A 23,614-nucleotide genomic window follows, 5' to 3' on the forward strand; every position below is an offset into this window, starting at 1 on the left:
ACCATATAGAGTTCGTGACATTTTTTGTTTTTAATATAAAAGGTGGTGCCAGTCTGCAGTTGGATGTGCTAGTGCTTCACTAGCAGCATAGAGTTAAGGCAAGAAGTGGCCGATTTTAAAGCTATCCAGCTGAAATTAATAAAACCAGAGATCTCGGGGGGGGGGGGGGGTGTTGAGGGAACCCCAAAGATATTATTAAAAAAACCCACGTGTATAAACACATAATTTTTTTGGGTGGGCGGGGATGCTTATAAAACCGTAATGCTGAAGATTTTCCGAAATGATGATGGCTCTCTGCAAAATCTTGTTCTTTTAAATCAATAAAATGAAGGTCCGTGGTTTAACAGTTACTGGAACTTCAAGAAGCAGCTCAGACAATGGCTCGGTGAACAATAAAATGATTGAAACTTCCCGCGCTGCTAAAATATAACGCAACATTTACTATAGCTATATGAAAAGTTAGATTTTTTAAAATGTAATGTGATAAAACTACTTAGATAATTTTGTCTATTTTGTAATGTAAGTATTTTGAAATAGTACTGTCTCGTTAAATACAGTAACCTAAAACATCTCTGCGTTGCCAGGCCGTTTCGTGCATGGGACCTTATTGACGTCACTTCCTTAATTTTCCTGCGCATTTCATTCGCGCATCTTGGAGAAGGCAGTCTCTATCCAAAATATTCGCATAATTGCAGCATTTAGTGTTGGTTGTTGCGAGCTCTCTGGATTTTTTGCAAATAAAGGTGAGAATGTCTGTTTATTAAATAACTGTGTCTGGTCTCATTAATGTTTTTTAATCGATGCGATCGCGCCTTGATTCGTCATGTTTTGGTTTTTTTTCTGCTCTGTAGGATCCCCAGGAAGATCGCCAGGCCTCAAGTGTGTCACTGCCTCGTTTTAGCAGAGACAACCTTGTCGACGAGTAGCATGAAAAGCAAAATGCCAGGATTTTGTGACACATATTGTATCTTATCGAAAATATCAGATGGTAAAGATCCGTTAGAAACTCAGTTCTGAGCAATCGCGGCGCCATTGGGCGTGATTTCTCCAGGCGAGGGAGAGCATCGCTGCAGACAGGAGCGTAATTGGTCACTCGCATTGCTTCCAAAGTCAGAATTTTAAGTGACTCTGAGCACTGAAACATGATCATATATAAATGTGTATGAACTTTTAAGTGATCAGACTCAAGACATTTACAAAGCATCATCCTCACTGTTTGTCATAAGATCGGATGCACTGAGCGTTGTATTGGACTGGGGTTTCAAATTTGTTAACCATTGTCCAGTTTACAGTATTCTTGAACGGAGGGCAGGGCGCCAGAACATAATTCACCCTTTTAAAAAATATAATAATACATTGAAGATCAGAAAAACAGTGTTTAAAGCGGCTTGACTGATATGCTAGCAGTCTGTAAGTGAAATGCAACCCGTGCAAACTTACATTGAAAATAAGCACAGTTCATGAGACCATTGGCAATTCAGAAGGATCTGTTTATCTAGTCACATCAGTAAATTTCAGCTTATTTTGGGAAGTACTTCACAACATATTCCCACAAAGAGAAAAGTGCAGCTGTCTCATTTTTTTCGTGAGTACTCTGTTCTCGTCAGTATGATCAAGTGTTTCTGTCTGTAAGGTACAAGAATAAACAGAAATACTTCTCTCTTGCACTTCTTTTTCTCTCACACACACGTGGAGTTAACTATTCCATTTTTATTTTAATGGCTTTAATTATTGGTTTGCTTCATAATTATTTATTTGGAGCTAATTATAAATGAAAAAGCTTGTCTTCTACCATAATGATAAAATTAAATGTTAATGTTGAGATCATCTGCATTTTTGCAACTTAAGGCTACTGCATGAATTAAAGAATAAGAACCTATCTCACTTTGGTCATAAATGTAGTGGCTGCTTTCTTGAAGGGAAATTAGGATGCTAGTTTCTTCAGTGTTATCATTCAAGGAAGATAAGTTATATCCAAACACTAAAACATTGTTCATTACTATTAAAGGGCAAATAAGAATAAGCTGAATACAGCAATTGGTATCAGATCGCCACTTTCATGATAAGATTTGACCGCCCAGTTTGAGACAGCTCAGAATTTAATTCTGTATGTTTTAGGATGGCAGCTAGCCAAATCATCTTTAAGCAGGGGCTGCAGTTAGTTTTGTTCCATTGGCAATCATTTTCCTCCTGTTTGCTGATCTCAGGCCACAGCCAGCCTGGTTGAGCTATTTTTACTGATTCTTGTTTTTCTATAATTATTTTTGAAAATTTCCAGGACCCTGCTATTGACATAGGTAGTCTTTGTATAAATTTATTCAGAATTGACTCGTTTGTCCAAGTCCACACACTACAAAAGAGCAGGCTATAATTAGCAAAATAGCATCATTGCCAATATTTTTATCTTCCAAATTTGCACTACAATTTTTCTGTTATTTATTTTTTTTTACAGAACCTACCATTAGCATAACTGACAAATGACCAGTCCAGCTGCTATGTCACTTTCAAAAAAAGGGGGGCGATCTCGGGATAACTCCAATTCAGAGGCTGCTGGACGGCTGGCCAACTGGCAAGGTCCGGATAGCCTTGTATACTCTGTGGGTGGCTCAGAATCACCAGATGTTGAAGCCATGCGTGCAGATCCTAATTTGGATGATATGCAGAGTTCTTTAGAAACTGCTTCTCTGAAGGATGAAAAAGATGCTAAACTAGTAGGTGTCTGTGGTTTCCATAGACTTTATCTATTGTTTGCTATGCAAGTATATGTTACCATTATTGAACGTAACAGTCAGTGATTATTTTTATCTACATTATCCATTAAAATTTCCATTTCTACCACAGCATACAGCCAGCAAAAAACTTTTGTTTTTATGTAAAATAGATGTATTGCTACCGAGACAAATGTTCAATCAGTAGAGTAGGTGGCTACAGTTGAAACTGTTCCTACCTGTGACATTTATGAAAGAACCATACATTTGAGAGAAAGCGCATATTTTCTGCTGAAGTATGGAAACTGTTGTCTTAGACTAAGAATATAGGTAAGTACTGTCCGATAAGTTGCTTTTTTTCCTCAAGTTATCTGTATCTGCATAAAGCATTGAACTGATGCTTTCTTAGATTTTTAAACGTGTAAATGCAGCAGTAAATTATTTTTCAGCTTAAAAAGACTAGTGTGGGCTCAGTAGTGGTTGATCCCACAACGAAGAAACAAGTATCGGTTACTGTACCTGGTCAGAACAAGGCAAAATTTACTGTGCCTGGGCGGCCAACCCCCAAAGCTGATCTTGTGAGTTAATATTAATATTTTTTTCAGCCTGGTATTTTTGCTACTTACACAATATAGTCATTTGACTTGTAAGAAACAATAGAAGTTGGTTAATCCAATGAAATTTTTGACAATTTGTTTTGAGATCTATAATGTTTTGTTTGACACCCAGTTTTGTTCGCAGTGAAACTGGTGAGAATATAGTCACTAATACTATGCATGAAATGAATTTTGGCATTTGGCTGCTTGCTTGCAATATACCTACATGGTGAGCATGTGCAGAGAAATCTTTCTTCAAGGATTTTAGTCTCATTTTTATTTTTTAAGTCTTTTTTTTTTTGTTTTGCAGGATGTCACTAAAGAGTTAAAGAAATGCAAAGAAGAAGGTGCAGAACGTTTGGACCTTAGCAAATCACAAGTATGTTCATTTTTCTTTTATGTTCTTATGACTAGGGCAGGAAAATTAGAAATTTATCATGGATCAGACCATCAAGATCCCATGAAATAATTTGTTTTGAAGTTGTTTCTTTTTTTTTTTAACTGACAGAAAATATGTCTTAACAAGCACAGAGTCAACAGTAGTAATAAATGATAGTGATCATAATTCTTTGCAAAAACTGTAAATTAAAGCAGCAGAAGTAGTTAAAAAGGAGTGTTATTTAAACCCCTGATATTCATTAATGTCACCTAAAAAGCATGCAAAATAGGATCAAAGTGGAAAGAAAAGGATTGCGCAGTAGATTATATAGATTATATCATGGCCTTTTTATACTTGCAAACTGCTCAGCTGGTTACAGACATTTACAATAAGTGTGACACTTGATTGTGTTTCAGATTTCCACTCTGCCAAATACTATCAAAGAGGTGAGTTTGCAGGATACACTCTCAGTGTCTCTTTCACCTATATATGCATGCACAGACACACAGATATGCATGCACACAGATACAAATATGCATGCACATACTTGCACTTGGCAGTTGTTAAAATGCTGCAGAAAACAAATTGAAAGTTTTTCAGGGAATTTTTAAACAGGGTTCAACAAAGATGAAAATCTACTAAGCATACTATTGGTTTGATGAAAATCTACAAAGCATACTATTGGTTTGTGATCTTGATCACCATCTGCTAATAAGTCTTCTACTTAAGGGAGCAAGAACAGTGAGAAATTATCCAAATAAGGATACTAGTAAACTTGAAAACTATAATCAGGAAGAAATTTGTAATATCTATTCCAGGGTGCAATATATTAAGCACATGATTTTAGCTACTAGACATTGGTAATCAAGAGAAAAACTCTGTCAACTGACACAATATTCAGTCCCCAGAATCCTTGTGTTTTTGATGTATGAGAACATTTTTCTGGCCTTAAACTTAGTCAAATGTCTTCTGCTAACAGCTGACACAGCTTGTGGAGTTATATCTGTATGGCAACCGCTTGTGCTCACTGCCACCAGAAGTGGGTTTTCTGACCTTTCTACAGACACTTGCCTTGAGTGAAAATTCTATAACATCATTGCCAGATTCCCTCTCTGCACTCACTCGCCTCCGAGTTTTGGACTTGCGACACAACAAATTGCAAGAGGTGATGTTTGACTTTTAATGGTATTAACTTGTTTATCAGAGAGCCTGAACATTTCAGTTTGTTTGTAAAATATTGATTGAAGAAACTAAGGCACCTACTTTTCTCCTTTGTCTTGCTGTGGAAAATATCTTTTTCTTTGTTTTCTTATGTAGGAAATCTATGGGAGTAAATAAGTACATATTAAATATGTAGTAGTCTTAGAAGAATATAGGAAGCATAATATTCTTTTTGAAGCAAACAATAAATGCAAATATAATGCATATTGTTTTTCTGCTTATTGTGTAAATCTCTGTCAGCCTAAGTAGCTAAAATTCCACAGCAAGATTTCAGTTCTGTATTTTTAGTCTCATGCATACACCTGAGCTTATGCCTTCCAAGGAAGCATACAAAACACAAAATCACTATTTTAATGAGCTTTGTAATAAGACTGAAGTATTGTTACCAATTGTCTTTGATGTTTTGAGCAATGTTTTGTTCAGCTTTGAGATTTCTGATTTTTAAATTGTGATAATTTTGTAGTCATCTCTTTCCGAAGTCATTATGAAATGGTCAGAATCTTTATCTTTCCAGTGTTACTGGCACTTTGTCCTGCTCATACTTGAAAGGTCAGGGTGCATGTATCTGTTTCCTGCTTTATAATGTCTAGATCTGAAGGAGGAAAATACCATGCTAGCATTATCTACAAATGTTTTACCCCTTTGATTTTCATTTCTTTCTGTTCAGATACCTAAAGTGGTTTATCAGCTGAGATCATTGACCACATTATTTCTCCGTTTCAACAGAATACGAATTGTAGAAGAAGATATTCGAAATCTTGTTGTAAGCATTTTTAAAAAAAAATCATTTAGATTTTAATTTTGCTGTTAACTGCTTATGCCGCAAATTTTGGTCTATCGAGCACACCTGTTTACAAGCCGCACCCACCAAATGTTTTAAAAATCTTAATTTTTTTTTTCACAAATAAGCTGCAATGGTTTATAAAAGGCAAATCTATACAACATGAAATCTGCATCAAAAGTATTTTGTCTCATTTTCAGCATGATGAGGGTGTGTGCTTCAGCAACTGATCTAAATGCTTCAATAGTATGCAGCTTTGATTTAAAAATGCGAACAGTTAACACTAAAAGGATGATGAAGCTCATAAATAATAATTTAAAACTGAAAAATCTGCAATCAAGTGACATCGCTGTTTAAGCCACAGGGTTTAAAGCTGGGGAAAAAAGCCACAGCTTATAGCCTGAAATTTACGGTTTTTTTTCAGTACTGATGGTTTCATGTTTATACAACTGAATATTATCTCAAAATATTACGTTATATAAAGTCTTGGAATGGGATGGGTTTTTGGCAGTGTGTGTAGAGACCATTTTTGCATCTCAAGATTGTCAAACACCAGTCAATTATTTTACGCAAGTTATGTATGAAATATATTCTGTATACATGTCTACCTTCTGTATGTGCACTTCTTATCAGTAATGCTATTTATCTCTACACCTTAATGCTTTTATGTTTCTTTTCAGAATTTGACAAAGTTCAGTTTACGAGAAAACAAAATTAAGGAGTTGCCAAGAGGAATAGGACAGTTAGTAAACCTAGTGACCTTTGACATTTCTCATAATCATCTGGAACATCTACCAGAAGGTCATTGTTTTATATCTGTTGAAAATTTGTAGACATGAGTATTACATCTATAAGAAACATACCATGAGGGCAAAGTGTATTTGTGACAGTTACCTGAAATTGAATATTAGGAGGGAAGGTCATAAGATGCTTCCATGTAATTTCTTATAATTTTTTAACATGATTATTGTACAGTAGCATAAAACAATCGGGTGCTAAAATAGTTTTAAAATAAATGGTAATAACAATAATAGTGCACTTACAAACCATATTCGCCAATTGTATATCATACCAAAAAATATGTATGTGGGAGGAATGATCTGAGCCCTTCACCTATAATCTTCATTGTCTTTTTGCTGCTGCACTACTAGGCTGTCCTCAGAGTTAAAGGTAATTTTCTTTACTGCCAGATGTGATTTTGATCTGGACACAGAGATGAAATGTTTACTGACAAAGAAGTAGATTTTTAATCCAGAGAATGAATAACATAATGAATTTGTGCTCACATTTACATTTTTATGTTGTTTCAGACATTGGTAACTGTGTAAATTTGAACTCTTTGGATCTTCAGCATAATGAGTTGCTAGACATACCAGAGACAATTGGCAACTTACGTGCTTTAAACCGACTGGGACTCAGGTAAGTTGCATTCTTTATTTCACTTCATTTATAGGTAAATAATAGTTTGCAGTAAAGGTCTGTTCGCTTTGATATGTTAAAATATACTCATGTACTTGTTCATATACTGATTGATAACTTATGATAACTTCTCACCTTAATATATGGGATCAATTTGCCTTGATGTGTTAAAATGCATTAATTTGGTCTATTTAGATGGTACATTAAGGTCTATTCAGCTGATTTAGCTAAGTCTTTTTATAAAAGACAGAGATATTGCTAGTATTGAGGCCAGTTCATTTCACATAACAAATTCCATTCTCTTAATGTATTTATACAGTTGTTTGCAGATTATTTTCTTGATGTGTAGAGGTAGTCAGGCTATTGCTAGGTGGTTCCATTTAAAATATTTTTCTCAGGTACAACCGTCTCACAAGTGTACCACGGTCACTTGCTAACTGTGAACATATGGATGAGTTCAATGTGGAAGGAAACAACATATCACAGCTGCCTGTCAGTATATGACGTGTTACTTGGTTTTGTCAAAAGAGCATGAAACAATTGTAATTGTTTTGTATGTTGTGTTTCTCAAACTGCAGGCTATATTATCTGAAATGTTACTAAAATCAAGCTGACAATGATATTAACAAGTAAATCATCATACTAGAAAGTTGAACTCCTGGATTTGGATTGTACCACTGTTCATCATTGTCACAGAGATTAAGAATGATATGTATGATATAATTACAGGAAGGTCTGCTGTCTAGCTTATCTAAGCTGACAAGCATCACATTGTCTCGCAATGCCTTTGAGAAGTATCCAACGGGGGGGCCCTCCCAGTTCCGATCAGTTTATGTGAGTATAGTCACAAAAAGTATGTGCGAGATGAGCATGTGACAGGATTAATTCAATTAAATCACAAAAGAAAGTTGTACACATGGCAGTGAATATTGACAGGTGGTTTCCCTTGCTTCAGGCTATTAACATGGAGCACAACAAAATTAACAACATCCCATTGGGAATATTCTCTCGTGCTGTAGCCCTCACCAAGTTGAACATGAAGGACAACCAGCTGAGTGCCCTTCCTCTAGGTATGTATGTGAACAAATCATATAGTATAGCTGTAAAGAAACATAAGCAGATACCTCTCTGATAATAGTATCAAAATACACATTATAAAGTGTAGTTATTATTAGAGTCAGAAATCTGAAGGAAATGGTATGACCTGTATGTGCCAGGTTTTGTGTTGACTTTACACTCAGTAGCACATGCTCGAAACACATTTTTGTCTATAACAAGTGGAAAGTATTTTACTAATTCCAGAGAATTTCCAGTGGTGTGCCAGTATGGTGAAACCACTCCTAAGCCAATCAGTGTAGAAAGGAACACAAGGCATTTGCAGCCAAAGTTTTCTTGTTTTCCCTGTGATTGTGCATCTCGCTAATCTCATTGAATAGTCAGACAAACCTTCACAGGGAAAGTTCTAACTGGGAAAGAATTTCGTCCACTCTGAGATGTTCAGCATAAGCACTTTATGATGGAAAAGAGGATTTTTCTTTTGGCTTTTATAGAAAATCTAAAATCTGTCAGTCAAGGTAGTCTGTTCTAAATTGGTAGCATTCTTCTTTGGTGCATGAAGTAGCTTTTTTTTCTTATCTGTTGATCTATTAGCAATGGGTTGACTAATATGTAATATGCTACTGTGCATTCTCAATACCCACTGCAGAACTTTAACTGGTTTCTGACTTTCTTAATTTCAGATAAGTTTGAATATTTAAATATTTATAGATAATCTGAAGATATGTTTTCATTTTCCTTGGCCATAGCTGCCAGATTTCAGAACTTCATGGTCTGTCAGAGGAACTGCTTTGCAGTTTCATGATGATGGTTTAGTTTTTCTTTCAAATCATGTTTTAATTGCAAGAATCAAGCTTCAGTAAACTGCTTTATAGCCACTTTCATTTCAAGATTCTTCATAAACTGTTTAGGGCGTGGCAGTTTTCAGTAGAAAATGCATTCTTCCTACCTGTTAATCCTGAGATGGTATTTCAGTTCAAACCATTTCTTCAATTATTGGATTAAAAAATTTTTTTAAGGGCTGTGCATGATGAGGTTGACTTGCTAGTTTTTTGAGGTTTTTTTTAAAGATATGGGGTCATGGACTAACATGGTGGAACTGAACTTGGGCACAAACCAGCTGACCAAGATACCAGATGACATCCGATCCTTGGAAAAGCTTGAAGTTCTTATTCTTTCCAATAATGCCTTAAAAGTGAGTTGAAATATTCCACTTTTTCCTCATTGAGATGAAAATGTTAACTTGATTATCTCCAGTAGCTTATTGAGAACAATCTTAACAATCCTAACCCTAACCTTCCATTTTTCCTTTAAAATTTTCCATAAATAACAAGAATCATCTGTTATAATTCTGCAACAGAAACTCCCTAATACGATTGGTGAGCTAAAAAAGCTGAGAGTTTTGGATTTGGAGGAAAATCGACTGGAGAGTCTGCCACAGGAGATAGGTGAGAATGTCGCGTTTTTTGGTGCGTACAAGAGAAAGTGCATATGATGCTTGTATGCATACAAGTGAAAGTGCCTGTGGTGCTTATATGTATGTAAATATATATTTATTTTATTGTCTTCTTCACTTTTGAGCATTGTCTGTGTCTGCAGTTTGCACATGTGAACATTTTTTCATCATCTTTAGCTAATCTTCATTTAGAACTTGCTTTATATCTGAGGTTTTCCCCTTTTATCACTTTATCCTTAAAGCAGAGTATTTCAGACTTTACAAGTGGGTGTGTAACATAAATACTTGCAGGTGCACTTCGAGAGTTGCAGCGCCTTGTTGTACAGGCTAATCAGCTCACTAGCTTGCCTCGGACCATTGGGTGAGTGGGTTAAGTTTGGCCTATCATAGTCACTCTGTGCATAGAAGTGTTATGTAGGTTAGTCACTATATTATGGAGTGAGTGTATTGCACTGTCATGTAGATAACATTTATGATGCACCTTCTTGTAGATAATACTGTTAACTATAGTATGGATTAAGTGTGTTTCATTTTCATGTAAATAATAACATTCACTATGATATAGAGTGTATTGCACTGTAAAAGATAATGTGTATCATGGTATAGGGTGTGCTGTCACATAAGCACTGTAATGAACTGGCTGTTTTTCTCAGTGGGTTTATTTTTTCTGCATTCAGACTCTTGAAAAATCTTCAGTATCTTGGAGCAGGAGAAAACAACCTCACATCACTGCCTCAGGAGATTGGTATGTTGTTTATTTGAAGACACTCATGACACCCAAGATCACCCATATTCATCATGAGTACTGTTGTTTATTCTTTCTTAGTGCATGTGTTATTTGTTTGTTTTCTTGTCTCTCGTATGCTGTCCATATCTTGTTCTTGTTTTTACGCGCTAAGAGCATGCTTCTTAGGAGTGTATGTGCTTTACAAATTTTGCATTTATTATTATTATCTGCACTCTTCTTACCCTACCACTGTATTCTGGCCAGTTTCTTTATGAATGCATCCATTACTCTTTTTTCCAAGCTTTTTTCTTTTTTGTATTGTCCCAAATGGCATGACTGTATGAAGTTATACTGACTTGCTACCTCAGTTCCAGCTATCCACTCCCAATTGGTCAGACCTGAGAATAGGTTGCCCTTGATAGGTCCTCATGAGGTTACCTTGCTTCTTCTGCCACAAGCAGGTCCCCATGACCCAGTTAGGATGCAGGACGCAGTGCACGTCTTGCACATTTATCTTAAAAAAAATTATTAGGGCAGTAGGGTGGCGTTCAGATTCCATGTTTGCTAGGTTCTACCTGAGAGACCTGGCATGTCATTCTGATTTTCTGGACACAGTCAGCACTGTGTATGCAGTGCATTTTATTTCCTGAACCATAGCTCGGCCAGTCTGTCCTGCCTCCGTAACTCAGCTTGGTGGTGCCACCTCACATTATACTGCCCAGCTGGAATTGGGATATGTCATTTTTCTTGTTTTTCACAGCCCACCCACCCCCTTTCATTATTCTTCATATAGTCATATCATCTGGGACAGTACTAAGAAGAAATACCATTTTTTATGGTAAATTTCCTTTCTTCTAGAACTTACCAGATGATGTGGCTCACTAGGTCCCTCCAACCTCCCCACTGTGGGTTTCTTCCTAGCCAAGTGAAAAATTGGTTTGAGAGAGCTCACTGACTGGCAAGGGCAGGATGGGGTTTGGTCAAATATGTGTTCTCCCTGTTCATTTGTCAGGACTGGATAGCAGGAACTGAGGTAGCTAGTTGAGATAACTCCTTATAGTCATGTCATTTGGTAAGTACTCGAAGAAAGGAATTTTACCATCAAAAATGGTATGTTTTATACAAAAACATGATGTTGATGTAAGTTGACTTTTTGTGGTCCAGCATTCTCAGTCAAGTTGCAATGCAAATAAATAGAAAACTCCAGAACAGGAAAACACTTTGGTACTGGGATGCCATTTTCAGCTTTTGCAAGGGTCCTGACTTTTTAAAAACTGTATCTCATGATGATAGGCTTGGAATGGCATAAAGAATTACCTGTCCTTAAAAGAAGATGCATTTTATGACTTCTAAATATTAAAAAGTAAATTTAGCATTAAGGTAAGCGTATCACTGAAACACATTTTACTTTAAGCTGTTCTTACAGGTGCTTTGATTTAATTGTATGTCTTTGCATGATGTGAAACATTATTATCATTATCAAACAATAGCTTAATGAAGCATTTGACTCACACTTCAAATTTGAGGTCTAGAAATAACTGGTGCTTGTTTTTCTTTATCACGATTGTTTTCCTTCAGTGTGAAATAGATTTCAAGAAACAGAAAATTTTAAGACGATAACTAAAGTCCGTAGTATAATTTTCTTCAGATTGTAGTAATGTTTTGACAATTCATAAAGTACCAGACTTAAATGATACATCAAAATATATGGATTTGCAATGCATGAAGGATGATGACTAAAGATTAAAAAGCCAATTATTTTATTGATCATCTTGTCTGATACTGCATTTGGGATTTACTTATATACAATAAAACAGAAAGTGCCATTAAAATGTGTACCATTGTCTCATGTCCTAATCATGGTTTGACATGTGGATCCAGGTACACTAGAGAATTTGGAATCTTTGTACATCAATGACAACCCTGAGTTGCACAGTCTGCCCTATGAGTTAGCCTACTGTTCCAACCTGCAGATTATGAGCATTGAAAACTGTCCACTCTCACAAATCCCTGCTGAAATTGTGGCTCGTGGGCCATCGCTTGTAATACAGGTAAAATACACTTCCATTTCTCAGTTGAAAAAAATTGTACTGCTTTAGCTTTTGGTAGATTTTCTCATGTGTGCAGTGTCCATCATACAGAAGCAAATGTGACAGCAAGACAGATTTGGTAATATGCATGAAGTTTTTAGTTCTAGTATATTATAATAATAGCAGTAGATTTATGTTTCCCCACTTTGCAGAAGACTCATTTTGTTTAACAAAAATTAAAAAAAAATAATTAAAACTTTTAGATTTCTATGATTGTTATGTTCTTGTGTCTGTAACTCTTCCATAACAGACCTTCACTGATGTAGAGCAAGCAAAAATGACATGGAAGGAGCATGTGTAGAGAGGAATTATAAATGGAAGTGCTGGTACAGAGACATGTTGTGAAATGATGAGAGGAAAATGTTAACATTGAATGACGAGAGAATGGTTTGGTGTTGCAGTACTTGAAGCTGCAGGGCCCCTACCAGTAATGCCTGTCTGCCAGAGGTCACCGACAACCTTGTCCCTGCCAGGGGGCCTTACAAGCCAAACCTGCACAGTGTGGCCAGGAGATGAGACCTTTCCTGCACTAACTTTTATCCAGAAAGTTGAAGTCAGGAATCCACAAGTGCACTCTGTTAATCAAGCACGACGAGGTGGAAATGTGCAGTCCCATTCATGGAGAGATGGTCTAGATCTTAGGTGGTGTGCCATGTTGCTGAAGTGCTCTGTTTAGCTTGCAAACGGCTGTCTTGTGTTCCTGCTTTAAAACCCTGCTTGCCATGCAGGCTGGGGACCAATGAGTTTGTGTTGAAGTGCAGATGACTGCACCTAAAGCCAGCCAACAGTGTATTATGTGCAGGCTGCAGGTAACAGATTGTGTTATGTGCAGCTGCCATGCTTCCAGCCCACGCAGATTGTGGTGTTAAGCGTGCTGGTGCCACCAGCCAGCACAAATTATGGTGTTAAGTGCAGCTGCAGTGCCTGTAGCCAACATGGTGAACGCCACCTGCAAATTGCTGTACCTACAGTTTACACTTAATTTGTGCTGAGTGCAAACTGCTGCTCCAGTCCATTCACAGTTTGTGCAGATGGCCTTAGCAACAGGCTTGGCAAGACAATCCTTTGTGGTTACCAGCAAGATCATTTACAGAGAGCTTGTGAGAGAAAATGTGCATATGTCAACTTCATTTCGTGCATGACTGAAAAAATACATGCTATTAGTCCCAGCAACAATGGTAGAAAAGGAAGTAACAAAGCCTGACATATACCTTAATAAAGAAGATGATGAAGATGTGACATGTTACAACTGTGTGGAGGTGTGGCATAGGCCACACAATTGTCCCATTGTCGTTTTGGTTCAGTTTCTTAAAACCTTTTTATTTCGCCCTTTTCTTTCCCTTGATCAGTGCTTATTCTGTATTCCAGTCTACGCTGATGCACTAAACATAAGATCAAGAATGAAAAGTCAGAAAACCCAGTTGATGAGATAAAATCCAGTACTGAGGTCATGATTTTTTGTGGGTTCTAGGCAGCAGTCTTTCAGCCAGATCAAGTGAAAGGGGGAAACTGGAGGGCAAGAGTACTAATACATTGATGATCCTACCTTGTAAAGAACACACTAAACGTTAGGTGGAAGAACTGATAAATTTATGGACACAAAAAGGGAATGTAGGCTATCCAGAAAGTTCCATTTTATAACTAATATTTCTGTTTTTGTTAGAGAATGATGCCAGCGTTGTGTTAGTGCTCACAAATGAGGTGATGTTTAGAAAAAGTGGTTAGAAAGCAGTACGGCATTGCTGTAGACAGTAATGAACATTATTAGCAGAGACAAGGATGGTACAAGATCCACTGCTAGTTCTCAACATCAGGCAAAAAGTACACTGCTAGATTTGAGAAGTGGGTGGGATAGAATGTAGAATAATAGCAAGTTAGCTGGATGTAGACTGAAAGAGTGAGATGTGTGAACTTGAATATAGAGGTTAAAAGTGAGTAATTGATGTAGACTGATTGGGTTTGATGTAGAATGAAAGGTGAGGGGATGACAGAGCAAAATGTAGTGTGATGTGGAGTCTCTGTTTGTCTACCATCGTCTTTGTTCCCATTCTGATGGTGCTTTTTCTAAGATAGATGCAGGCTCATAATGAATTCTTAGGTATGTTTACTGCTCAAACTGTGATGTTGTATTTTACTTCTTTTTAATTGCGCTAGTGTGTGTATGATACGTTTGTGTCTGTGGGTGCAAGTAATTATCAGAGAGGAACTGACCAAGAGTTTAAACCAACCTCTAATCCACATATTGAGAAAGGTCCTGAATTGCTGTAAAAGTGGACATGAGAGAGAAATGAAGTATGCTAGTGGCAAGCTAGCTACCCCAATAGCCTAGCATATGTTCAGAGATAATGTACTGATGGACAGCTGTAAGCACCAGTTACTTAGCAGTGCTCCTTGGCTGTGCTTTGAGTATTTCCCTTTGTTAGGCATATCCCAATTTTTGTGCAAATGGGAATAAAGGATATGAGTGTATTGGTGTATCTGTGTAAATATATTAGAGTGTATTACAATTTTTACCAAATACAGTGGAGTGGACATAGTGTTCTGTATTCCAGTACATCTTTTTCATAAACACATGAAACGTATCTGCTGTTCTGTATTTCAGTTCACATATAATATAAACAATTTAGCATTATTTGTACTGCAGGGCCTGTATACCATGAACATTTTAAAAAGTAGTATTTGTATTTGTATGGCAAGGCCTGTGTACCATGAACCTTTGAAAGTAATATTTATGTCTGTATTGCAAGGTCTATATACCATAAACATTTTAACTTTTTTATCTGTATTGCAAGGCCTCTGTACCATGAATATTTGACAGTAACTTTTTTATCTGTATTGCAAGACCTGTATATTACAAACACTTGAAAGTAACATTATTATCTTCATTACAAGGCATAAGTACAAGAGATTACTGGGATAGTTGTGCTTATTTTGTCTTGTTTGTAGCATGTTCTGGGGTAGCAGCATGTCCTGCTTTTGTGATAGCATCAGCAACAATGAGAAGAAAATGACATGAAATCTTCAGTTAATGAACTAATAAGTTTCCATTGATATAAATTTGGCTGACTGTCTTGAAGAATGTGCATGTATGTGTGTGCATGTGTGTTCACTCTTGAGATCATTTGTCTAGGAGATGCTTGTTATATTAAAATATAACATGGCAGGAACTGAACCTATTTGGAAAAGTGGTGAGACTCCAAGAAAAATCAAGCACTAATGTAAGGGAGCTAATACTCTTAAAAGTATCTGCATTTCATGTACCTGACCTTTCTTACCCTTTAACAGGGTATACTGAACTGATATGCTATAAATCCTTTCAGTGGAATAATTTGTGTATAACAGACCTAGACTGTTGTAACACACTAGGTCCACACAAGGTTTCTTAAACTGCACATTAGAAAAATGTCTAGCTGTTATTTGTTTAAACGAAGTCATTAGAGACAAAAATATGTAAAGTACCTAACACTTGTAGTCAATTACTAGACACTATAAGTGGCACATAAGAGCATGAACAAAAACAAAAGTGTTTATAAGTAACAACACTATTTTAGATTTATAACACATGCAAGACCCCAGCATGGTGGCCAAAATGAATAAAAGACAAACATCATTTAAGGCAAAAAGTTACTTATCAAAACTAGAGCTAATTATTCCAAAATTTGGCTGGATGGGTTGTGATCACACAAAACCTTACTGACCACTTACGATAGGTACTCAATAAACTGTACATGAAAATGGCCCCTCCCACCATCAGTTGTAAGCTGCAATGAAGTCAAAACTCTAGCTTAAAGTTTCACTATTTGAAAAACTGTAATTTTTCATACTTTTAAATATATATAGCCTGTCTTGCAGTAGATTAAAATAATGTGATGCAACATTTGGTGTACAAAATTCTTACCTTTACCTAACTACTAATTTACAATTATGTCACTGTTTGCTAGAAGACAGGAAATTTAGCTCACTGAAAATATCAGTTGTCTGTGGCGCTAGCAAAGTGCATCATGTTCACTTTTCAGATTTTAAGAACGGCTGTGAAGTGTATTGTCATGGTCAGCATCACATCTGTTAAGTCCAAAATGCATGCACAAAACCTGCAATACATGACCATAAAATAACCAGTGACTAACCTGCCCAAATATTTTGAGATCGCTTGGATGTTCTCGATGCTTACCCCTACCACTATCCCCAACTTCCACCAAAGCATCAAGATGCTGCCTCAGATATTAGCCCTAGCCAGTCAAAGTGGTGTGGAGAGCCAGCTTGTGTTAAGCAAGTCAGCACTGTTCCTCTGCTACAGTCTTGAGGGCTGTGGGGGTCATCTGTCTCAGAATTTAAAAACTTGCATTCATTTCCAATATTTCTCTTATTCAGGTGCAAAGATTCCATATTTGAACCTTCAATACTGTGACCACATAAACAGCTGTGAATGAGTTTCTAGTGGAGTCAAACTGCAAGGATTATTGGAAAAATAGACTGAGAAAAAAGGTGCAAAGAGGCATGGGAAACAGCTAGTACTTAATGCTGCTCCAGTTTGTGCCTGTAAAATCTGTGCATGGAAACATGGTGAATGTTTTCATATCCTGTACAGAATAAAGCAACAAAAGCAGTATTGGCAGGTATGGGACTGTGTGTGCTATTGGTGTTTACTGTAGTGATCATTTCTTCATGCATTTGTGTTTAGATGTGCGTATGTCAAGACCAGTGTGTATCAGTAACTGCCAGTTGTCGTCATTTACAGTGTATATAAGTAAGCTTTATATTATGAAACTTATTCCCATCTTTTGTTCATAATAAATATTGTTGTTACTAATTCTAGTCTCTTGCAGAGATGAGAGGCATCAGAGAGAAAGCTGGTGAATGCTTGAGTACAAGAGTTTGAGCAAAAGGGGAGAAAACTGTATTCTGTGTGTTCACATGTGCAGAGCATATAAATGAAACTGCAGAAATTAAATACTAATCTGAATCTGAAGATTCTCTCAAAATTAAAGAATATTGTATTGATAGTTTTACCATTTTGATAATTTCACAAACTACATAAGGCTCGCGTAGCTTATGTCTAGAGGCACTGTACATAACAACTGAGCACATTGTACAATTTTAAGTTACAGAATGTTTTTTGACTAATAATGACAAAAGGATGAGAGAAACTGACAACCAATGCAGACAATCAAAGATAGGAACCAGCAGTTTACAGACCACATAAGCATACATTGTCATTGTTACATAATGCTACTACATCACTTTTCTGAAGAATTGCTTTTATTTTAAACTAAGAATATTAGAAGAAATAAAAAAAAAGTTCTTTATAGATGCACTTATGTCAGTCACTACATGCCCTTTTGATTTAGTTTCTTTATTCCTCCACTCATGCATGCTTGCACAAATATGCATAACACCCATACACTCAATGTCAGTCTGGTGGTGCAATACATCCGAGGATTGGCTGTCCTGGGTTCAGATCTTTTCCCGGGCACACTGTTTTTCCTCTGCATGTGGCATCTGATTACAGGGCTGGCTGCTCTGATATAGCCTTATTGACTAGATCAGTGTAAAACATCAATCTGCCCCAACACTCGTACATGTGTGCATAAAACAACTCAACTGTTATAGAGATGCATTTGGAGGCTGGAGTTGAAAGGTGAAAGATTTTGTGGACCACTTGGGATGGCAAGTGCTCACTGGAGTTTCCAAAGTTTTTTCCCTGTAGTCACAGTTGCCCTTTCCATCAACTAATAGCACCGTTGTCGTTCTGCAAGTAAATGCCACACCTGGTAAGAGCTATAGTATATCTTAGTTTGATGTTCCAATCCTCCAACTACATGGAGAATGTATTACAGAGTCTGACCGTTTCACCTACCTTGGCAGCATAGTCAGCAGCAAAGACGGAGGTACAGATGAAGATGTCAGAAGCCGAATAAACAAAGCCAGGCTTGCATTCCACTCCCTAAGACCTATCTGGCACTCCAAGGCTTTGTCTCTACACACCAAGATCCGCCTCTATAATACCAATGTAAAGTCAGTCCTGTATGGGTCTGAGACATGGCGGGTGACAAATGCCATCACCAACAAGATACAGACATTCATCAATAAATGTCTGCGCCGCATTCTTAACATCCGATGGCCTGAGAAGATCTCCAATACCGCCCTGTGGGAGAAAACCAACCAAAACCCTGCCAGCCTAGACATCAAGAAGCGAAAGTGGGGCTGGATTGGCCACACTCTACGAAAGCCAGCCGACAATATAACGCGACAAGCTCTGGGCTGGAACCCACAGGGGAGGCGCAAGGTTGGGAGACCCAGACAGACGTGGAGACGATCAGTCCACAGAGAGGCAGAGACAGCTGGCATGACATGGTCCCAACTAGAAAGGGATGCCCAGGACCGGGTCCGATGGCGGCGTGTGGTTGCGGCCCTATGCTCCACTGGGGGCGAATAGGAACAAAGAAGAAGAAGAAGAATCCTTCACTACGTGCTCTTCCTCAGCATTACCATTGGCCATGATTTTACAAAGATCCTTCTGTAATGTCCAAGAGTCGAGGATCTGCAGGAACCCCTCTCTAAAAATGTCTCTCATATTAAAGTAAAAAGTATAAGCTAAAGTTTGCCATGGCTATGTTAAAATTTCCTTCTGCACCGATATAATACTGGGAATTTACTTTCCAAAGCTGTTCATTAAAATCAGTCTACAGCACCTTATGCTATAAACCAGGGATGCCCAACCTACGGCCCGCGGGCCATATCCGGCCCGCGAAACTTCTGCCCACAGTGCAGGAAATCGAAAAAAAAAACCAAAAAAAGGGAAGAAGAAGTATTTATCCCCACGTAGGGGCGTTTCCCAATCTTTTTTTCGATGGACGAACATTTCGATTCAGTGCTCGATCCGACTTGGTGTCTCTACGATGAGGTCGGACATTCAGAAGTTGGTTTCGGGAAAACAACTTCAAATATCCCATTAATTATTACATAATTAATGGCAACTTAATAATAAAAAATGGTATCTCCTCTATTTTTTTTTCTTTTTTGTATTTTTGAGGTGAAGTGGCCCGCGACACGGCTGTCCGAAATGGATGTGGCCCGCAGGCCGAAAAAAGTTGGGCATCACTGCTATAAACCATAAATAAGGTTGATGCTGTCTTCCTCAAGTAATATGCAATACAATATGGCTGAAAAAGACGACAAAACAAAAACTACCATCTTCCATTTATATTTAACAGAAAGAGCTAACATAACAATCATTTGAAATAAAATTTAAGTGTGAATAAAGACACAAACCTTGTTCCATACTTTGTTTCTGGGTTCCATACAAACACAGATGAAATGGCTTCTGTTGATGTCTGGTTCCAACCACATGTTGATGCCTGGCTCTCAAGCTGTGGGTCAGGCATGTTCCTATTGTAAGCAAGACACTTTCATTCATGTACTTTTTGTAAGACACTTTTATTCATGTCTATACAACCCCTAAAACTTATTTCATATTTTTAAAAAATAAAATGTGTCCCAAGCTGTCCTTAGCCACTGCTCCAATGACATATTTGTTGCACCTTGAGATGATGAATTTCCCATCCCAGATGGTCCATACTCTTGTCTCCTGTCAAATAATTCAGTGTCAAGCAGGCTGTTCCCATAAGAAAATTTAAAGTCTCACACGCTACAGTGCAGGTTAAATGGAGACTGCTCTTTCCTATGGTTTCTGACTTTACAACTAACTAGTTGAGGACTATATATACCAGAAAATAATAAATCATAGAAAAATGTTTACTTTGTTTTGTCAAACATCAGCTCAAACAAGCTGTCTACCAGCATTTCTTTTGTAGAAACATCACGCCCATGAGTTTTTAGGATCTCCATAAACCTCTCCTTGCCTAAAGACATTTTGCGCCATGGGTATCTGAGTGGCGAGTTACCAACTGCAAAGAAATCTACCATACATGCACGCACACACACACACGCACGCAAAGAATGCTCCATCATAAGGACAGTTTGAGAAATCACTCCTTTAATGTTTTGCTCATTGCAGTAGCCTGCTGTGTGCAAGAAAAAGGGAAAAAGTGTTCAAAGTTGTTCATTGTTGCAGCAGCAATTCTGTATATATTCAAAAGCTATAAGAAAACAGATTTTTCGTCAAACACTTCTTTGGTTTATACCATTCTGGTATGCAAGTATTCACACCTTTAAGAGATGGGCACATTCCATTTCATGAAACCCTTAAATGCTATAGTTGTTTCCTAAACAAACATCTAAAATTTCTGAAAGTTATTCACTAGCTATTTCTGAGTTGGTCACAAGTTTTAGTTTATAAATATCTTCTTTGTGGCTTTAAATTTCATTTGTCTCTTTTGGTATGATTGTCGATTGTTCTTTCAATGGGACTTGAGAAGTAAACTAACCTACCATATTTTATAAAAATTCAAAAATATCTAAAAGGTCTCTAGTCTTCTGAAGTCCATTATGTCTATCTCATTTTAATACACCTCCTAATCTTTTTGTCTTTGACTATAATTAGCTCTTTGATCTTTTTAACATCCTTAATATAAACAGCTAGTATAGCATATATATTGTTCTGTAGTTTCAGGTATTAATTTGCTGACCTCTAAAAAGAATTTAAAAACATTCATTCAATCTGGTACTCACCATGAGCAGGTGTCTGAAACTTTAATACTGGTGCATCTGCTAATTTATCATTGGTCACAAGATACACTTGGCACCCACTGCCCTGAAGACTGAAAAGATAAAATACATTCGTACATATCATGATTTTTAGACATTCAAAAACAAAAAACTGAACTGTACTGTCTATAATCATTACTGTAACATTGTCATTATCATCATCAATCACAAATGTTGTAGAGACATGAGTTTCTTGTAAGCTCCCTTTCTTTCTTTCTCTTCTGCTGCACTCTGAGAGTTTCCAAGATCAGAACCATCAATCCAGCGTTGTTTCCCTTCACTTTCTTCTCTCTCTACAGAAAGAGCAAGACTGCTTGGACTCACTAACTGGCCACACCTCTGGCCATTTCGCTGATAGGAGATGAGTAATCAATTTTTATTTGGAGCTGAAGGAAATGCTATTTTCCAGGTGAGTGTTGATTTTATCATCCCAACTGCTGTTATGAATGGAGTTTTAAAACCTGCAAATTTGCATCTCAGGGACCTAAAATCTTGTTACAATATTAGTTCAATAATGTATGGACACCTCGCCTTCCCCTCCTTACATTCTCAGTCAATAGTGTTTTGTTTTGTTTTTGGGGGTTGTCATTCTTTTTATATGCTGCTGCTGAGTATTGTCATTGGCAAAGTATTGCACTGGCACATTGAGTTCCATCTCCTTGTCTGCCTATTGACAAAATGCAAGATATAGTGATAGTTATAACTCCTGTAGTGGCAGCTGCAACATAGTCTTCTACCATATATGTCATTTCTTAAAAGTAGCATCTCTAAACCACTTGTTTTGGCATCAAATAGCAACATAGTCTTTCTGCTGTGCAAACATATTTACTGGTAGTCTCTCTGCCAGTCTGCCTCCAGTTTAGCTCATGCACACGACAGTCTGACAGATATAAAACCTTTCTAAATAAAGGAAGATACAGCAAACCTTTCAAATTCAAGTGTTTAAAAAATAATGTAAAATAAAGTTTTATTAGGTATGGACTCTTCCAAATTTAAATAATACTGTGGAAGACAATATTGCATACCCAAGGTCTATCAGGGTGAGACTGAATCCATTGTAGCAATCTTTTTCTTCTGCAACTCTCTTTGCATACACATCAATATTGTCTGGAGTGATCAGGAAATCACGAACCAAGAAACCTGCACATTGTACGTCTGAGTTGGTATTACAGTATGAGTAAGTATAAATAATGTTCATTCATAATAATAGACTGATAATAATAAATTATTACCAGCACTTTAACGCTTAATTTTTGCTGCCTCTGTTTTTACATTAGAAACAAAACTCGTTGGGGTCTTTTTTCTTTAACAACAGCAGCAGTGTCCTCTGTATACCTCGTCCTCTTTTGGTTAGATCCTGTGGTAATGAAATATTTACAAGGCAAGCCACACGTCCATATTTACTTGCTCCAAACCATGTTCCGCCTTCCTTTTCAGGCTGCTGGTCAAAACCTGAAAATATAAAATGTAACACGGTGCCAGTCAAACCTGGCTCAAATAACTTTCCCCCTTTTTCCTCCCATGAGTAAGAGCTATAATAAAACTGAACTCCTAGCGCTATTCTTCTGCCTTTTAAAAAAGTGACAGCTGCTTACCCATTATATAACTGAAAATCATATATGGATTAATATTTTATTGTAAGAATAAACACAGCTATCATATGGCATGAAATCCACAATAAAGAAATAAGAAAATGGTTAAAGTAGTAACGTTCTGTTTTTATGAGTCATAAATTATGGTTTGGGTTGGTTCTACGTACGTATTCTCTCTGTTTGTGGTGGTTGTTTTGTTTGTTTGTTTGTTAATATGTGAAGGTATGGCTGTTATTTTGCCATTAAGTTTACTCACATAAATACAAACAACCAAACGAGCCAATGTTTCTTTGTTTATTCCCACTCTCTGTTCCCCTTATATATATACGCATGCACATTCGTCTAAGTGAGAAATCATAAAAGCACATTTTTTAAAAGCTAGCTGTCTCTGGCTGTTTTAATTGTTAAAAGCACGCACCCGTTTTGCATACATACGAGGTATCCCATAAAACACTGGAAAAGGAAATAATCTATATATATAGTAGCGCTTTACATCGCTATAGATCCCCTGCTGCACTGCAATAACATGTTTATTTTCTAATTCCAAACATATGTTGCGATAAGGTAAACAAGCAGGAATGGCTATTACTATGAAGTACCAAGAAGTTATATATCTACGTCGATACATTCAAAGAACCTCAAAGATCAATGATCCCGTTGCATGCTTACCACTAATGCAGGATTCCCTGTTCCATTTCTCAGCAGATTTTGTTGGCCTATCCCAATATTCATCCCTATTGTTCACCAAAATAAACCGAAACTCGTCTTCTTTTGCCTCATTATTCACATAAAAAAATAACAAACACATTCTTTGTGACGTAATAAGACAGCTTCATAAAATAAATGTTTTGTCCAAGCACTTCAGTCACCAACACTACTAGAGTCTCTAGCAGACGATTTCCGCAAAGGTCATAGTTCAGAC

The 23,614-nt window shown here is 37.1% G+C and overlaps 2 protein-coding genes across 3 annotated transcripts; one reads left to right on the forward strand and one right to left on the reverse strand.

The window, feature by feature from the left end:
- The first annotated feature begins 583 nt into the window (after positions 1-583).
- LOC112560426 (leucine-rich repeat protein SHOC-2-like) lies at positions 584-17,243 on the forward strand. Its single transcript, XM_025232284.1, has 19 exons — positions 584-743; positions 852-1,585; positions 2,453-2,711; positions 3,158-3,286; positions 3,615-3,683; positions 4,100-4,129; positions 4,663-4,848; positions 5,572-5,667; positions 6,366-6,486; positions 6,996-7,104; positions 7,503-7,596; positions 7,834-7,938; positions 8,060-8,174; positions 9,231-9,355; positions 9,521-9,608; positions 9,908-9,977; positions 10,294-10,361; positions 12,225-12,394; positions 12,835-17,243. The coding sequence occupies exons 3-19, from the start codon at positions 2,478-2,480 to the stop codon at positions 12,862-12,864; spliced, it is 1,839 nt and encodes a 612-aa protein (XP_025088069.1). The 5' UTR covers positions 584-743; positions 852-1,585; positions 2,453-2,477; the 3' UTR covers positions 12,865-17,243.
- Positions 17,244-17,674: 431 nt separating this feature from the next.
- Positions 17,675-23,609, reverse strand: LOC112560428 (transport and Golgi organization protein 2 homolog). Of its 2 annotated transcripts, none has more exons than XM_025232287.1 (7): positions 23,362-23,609; positions 22,505-22,552; positions 22,126-22,240; positions 21,065-21,153; positions 20,193-20,352; positions 19,706-19,822; positions 17,675-18,182 (listed from the first exon to the last, which is right to left on the reverse strand). In XM_025232287.1, the coding sequence occupies exons 1-7, from the start codon at positions 23,498-23,500 to the stop codon at positions 18,038-18,040; spliced, it is 813 nt and encodes a 270-aa protein (XP_025088072.1). In that variant the 5' UTR covers positions 23,501-23,609; the 3' UTR covers positions 17,675-18,037. The 2 variants fall into 2 exon arrangements, with proteins under 2 accessions (XP_025088072.1, XP_025088071.1); XM_025232286.1 differs by having other exon boundaries at positions 22,436-22,552; positions 23,362-23,606.
- Positions 23,610-23,614: the final 5 nt, after the last annotated feature.

The sequence above is a fragment of the Pomacea canaliculata genome, linkage group LG3, assembly GCF_003073045.1.
Source record: "Pomacea canaliculata isolate SZHN2017 linkage group LG3, ASM307304v1, whole genome shotgun sequence".
In the NCBI taxonomy this organism is placed as follows: Eukaryota; Metazoa; Mollusca; class Gastropoda; order Architaenioglossa; family Ampullariidae; genus Pomacea; species Pomacea canaliculata.

Bases quoted from the DNA above. Each gene is read 5' to 3' on its own strand.
- LOC112560426 (XM_025232284.1), top strand. From the start codon at position 2,478: ATGACCAGTCCAGCTGCTATGTCACTTTCAAAAAAAGGGGGGCGATCT. The intron at 5,668-6,365 runs GTAAGCATTTTT...GTTTCTTTTCAG, and splicing joins AAGATATTCGAAATCTTGTT to AATTTGACAAAGTTCAGTTT. The intron at 12,395-12,834 runs GTAAAATACACT...TTGGTGTTGCAG, and splicing joins GGCCATCGCTTGTAATACAG to TACTTGAAGCTGCAGGGCCC.
- LOC112560428 (XM_025232286.1), bottom strand. From the start codon at position 23,500: ATGTGTTTGTTATTTTTTTATGTGAATAATGAGGCAAAAGAAGACGAG. The intron at 22,241-22,435 runs GTATACAGAGGA...TACAATGTGCAG, and splicing joins TCTAACCAAAAGAGGACGAG to GTTTCTTGGTTCGTGATTTC. The intron at 20,353-21,064 runs GTGAGTACCAGA...CATGTATGGTAG, and splicing joins GTTTCAGACACCTGCTCATG to ATTTCTTTGCAGTTGGTAAC.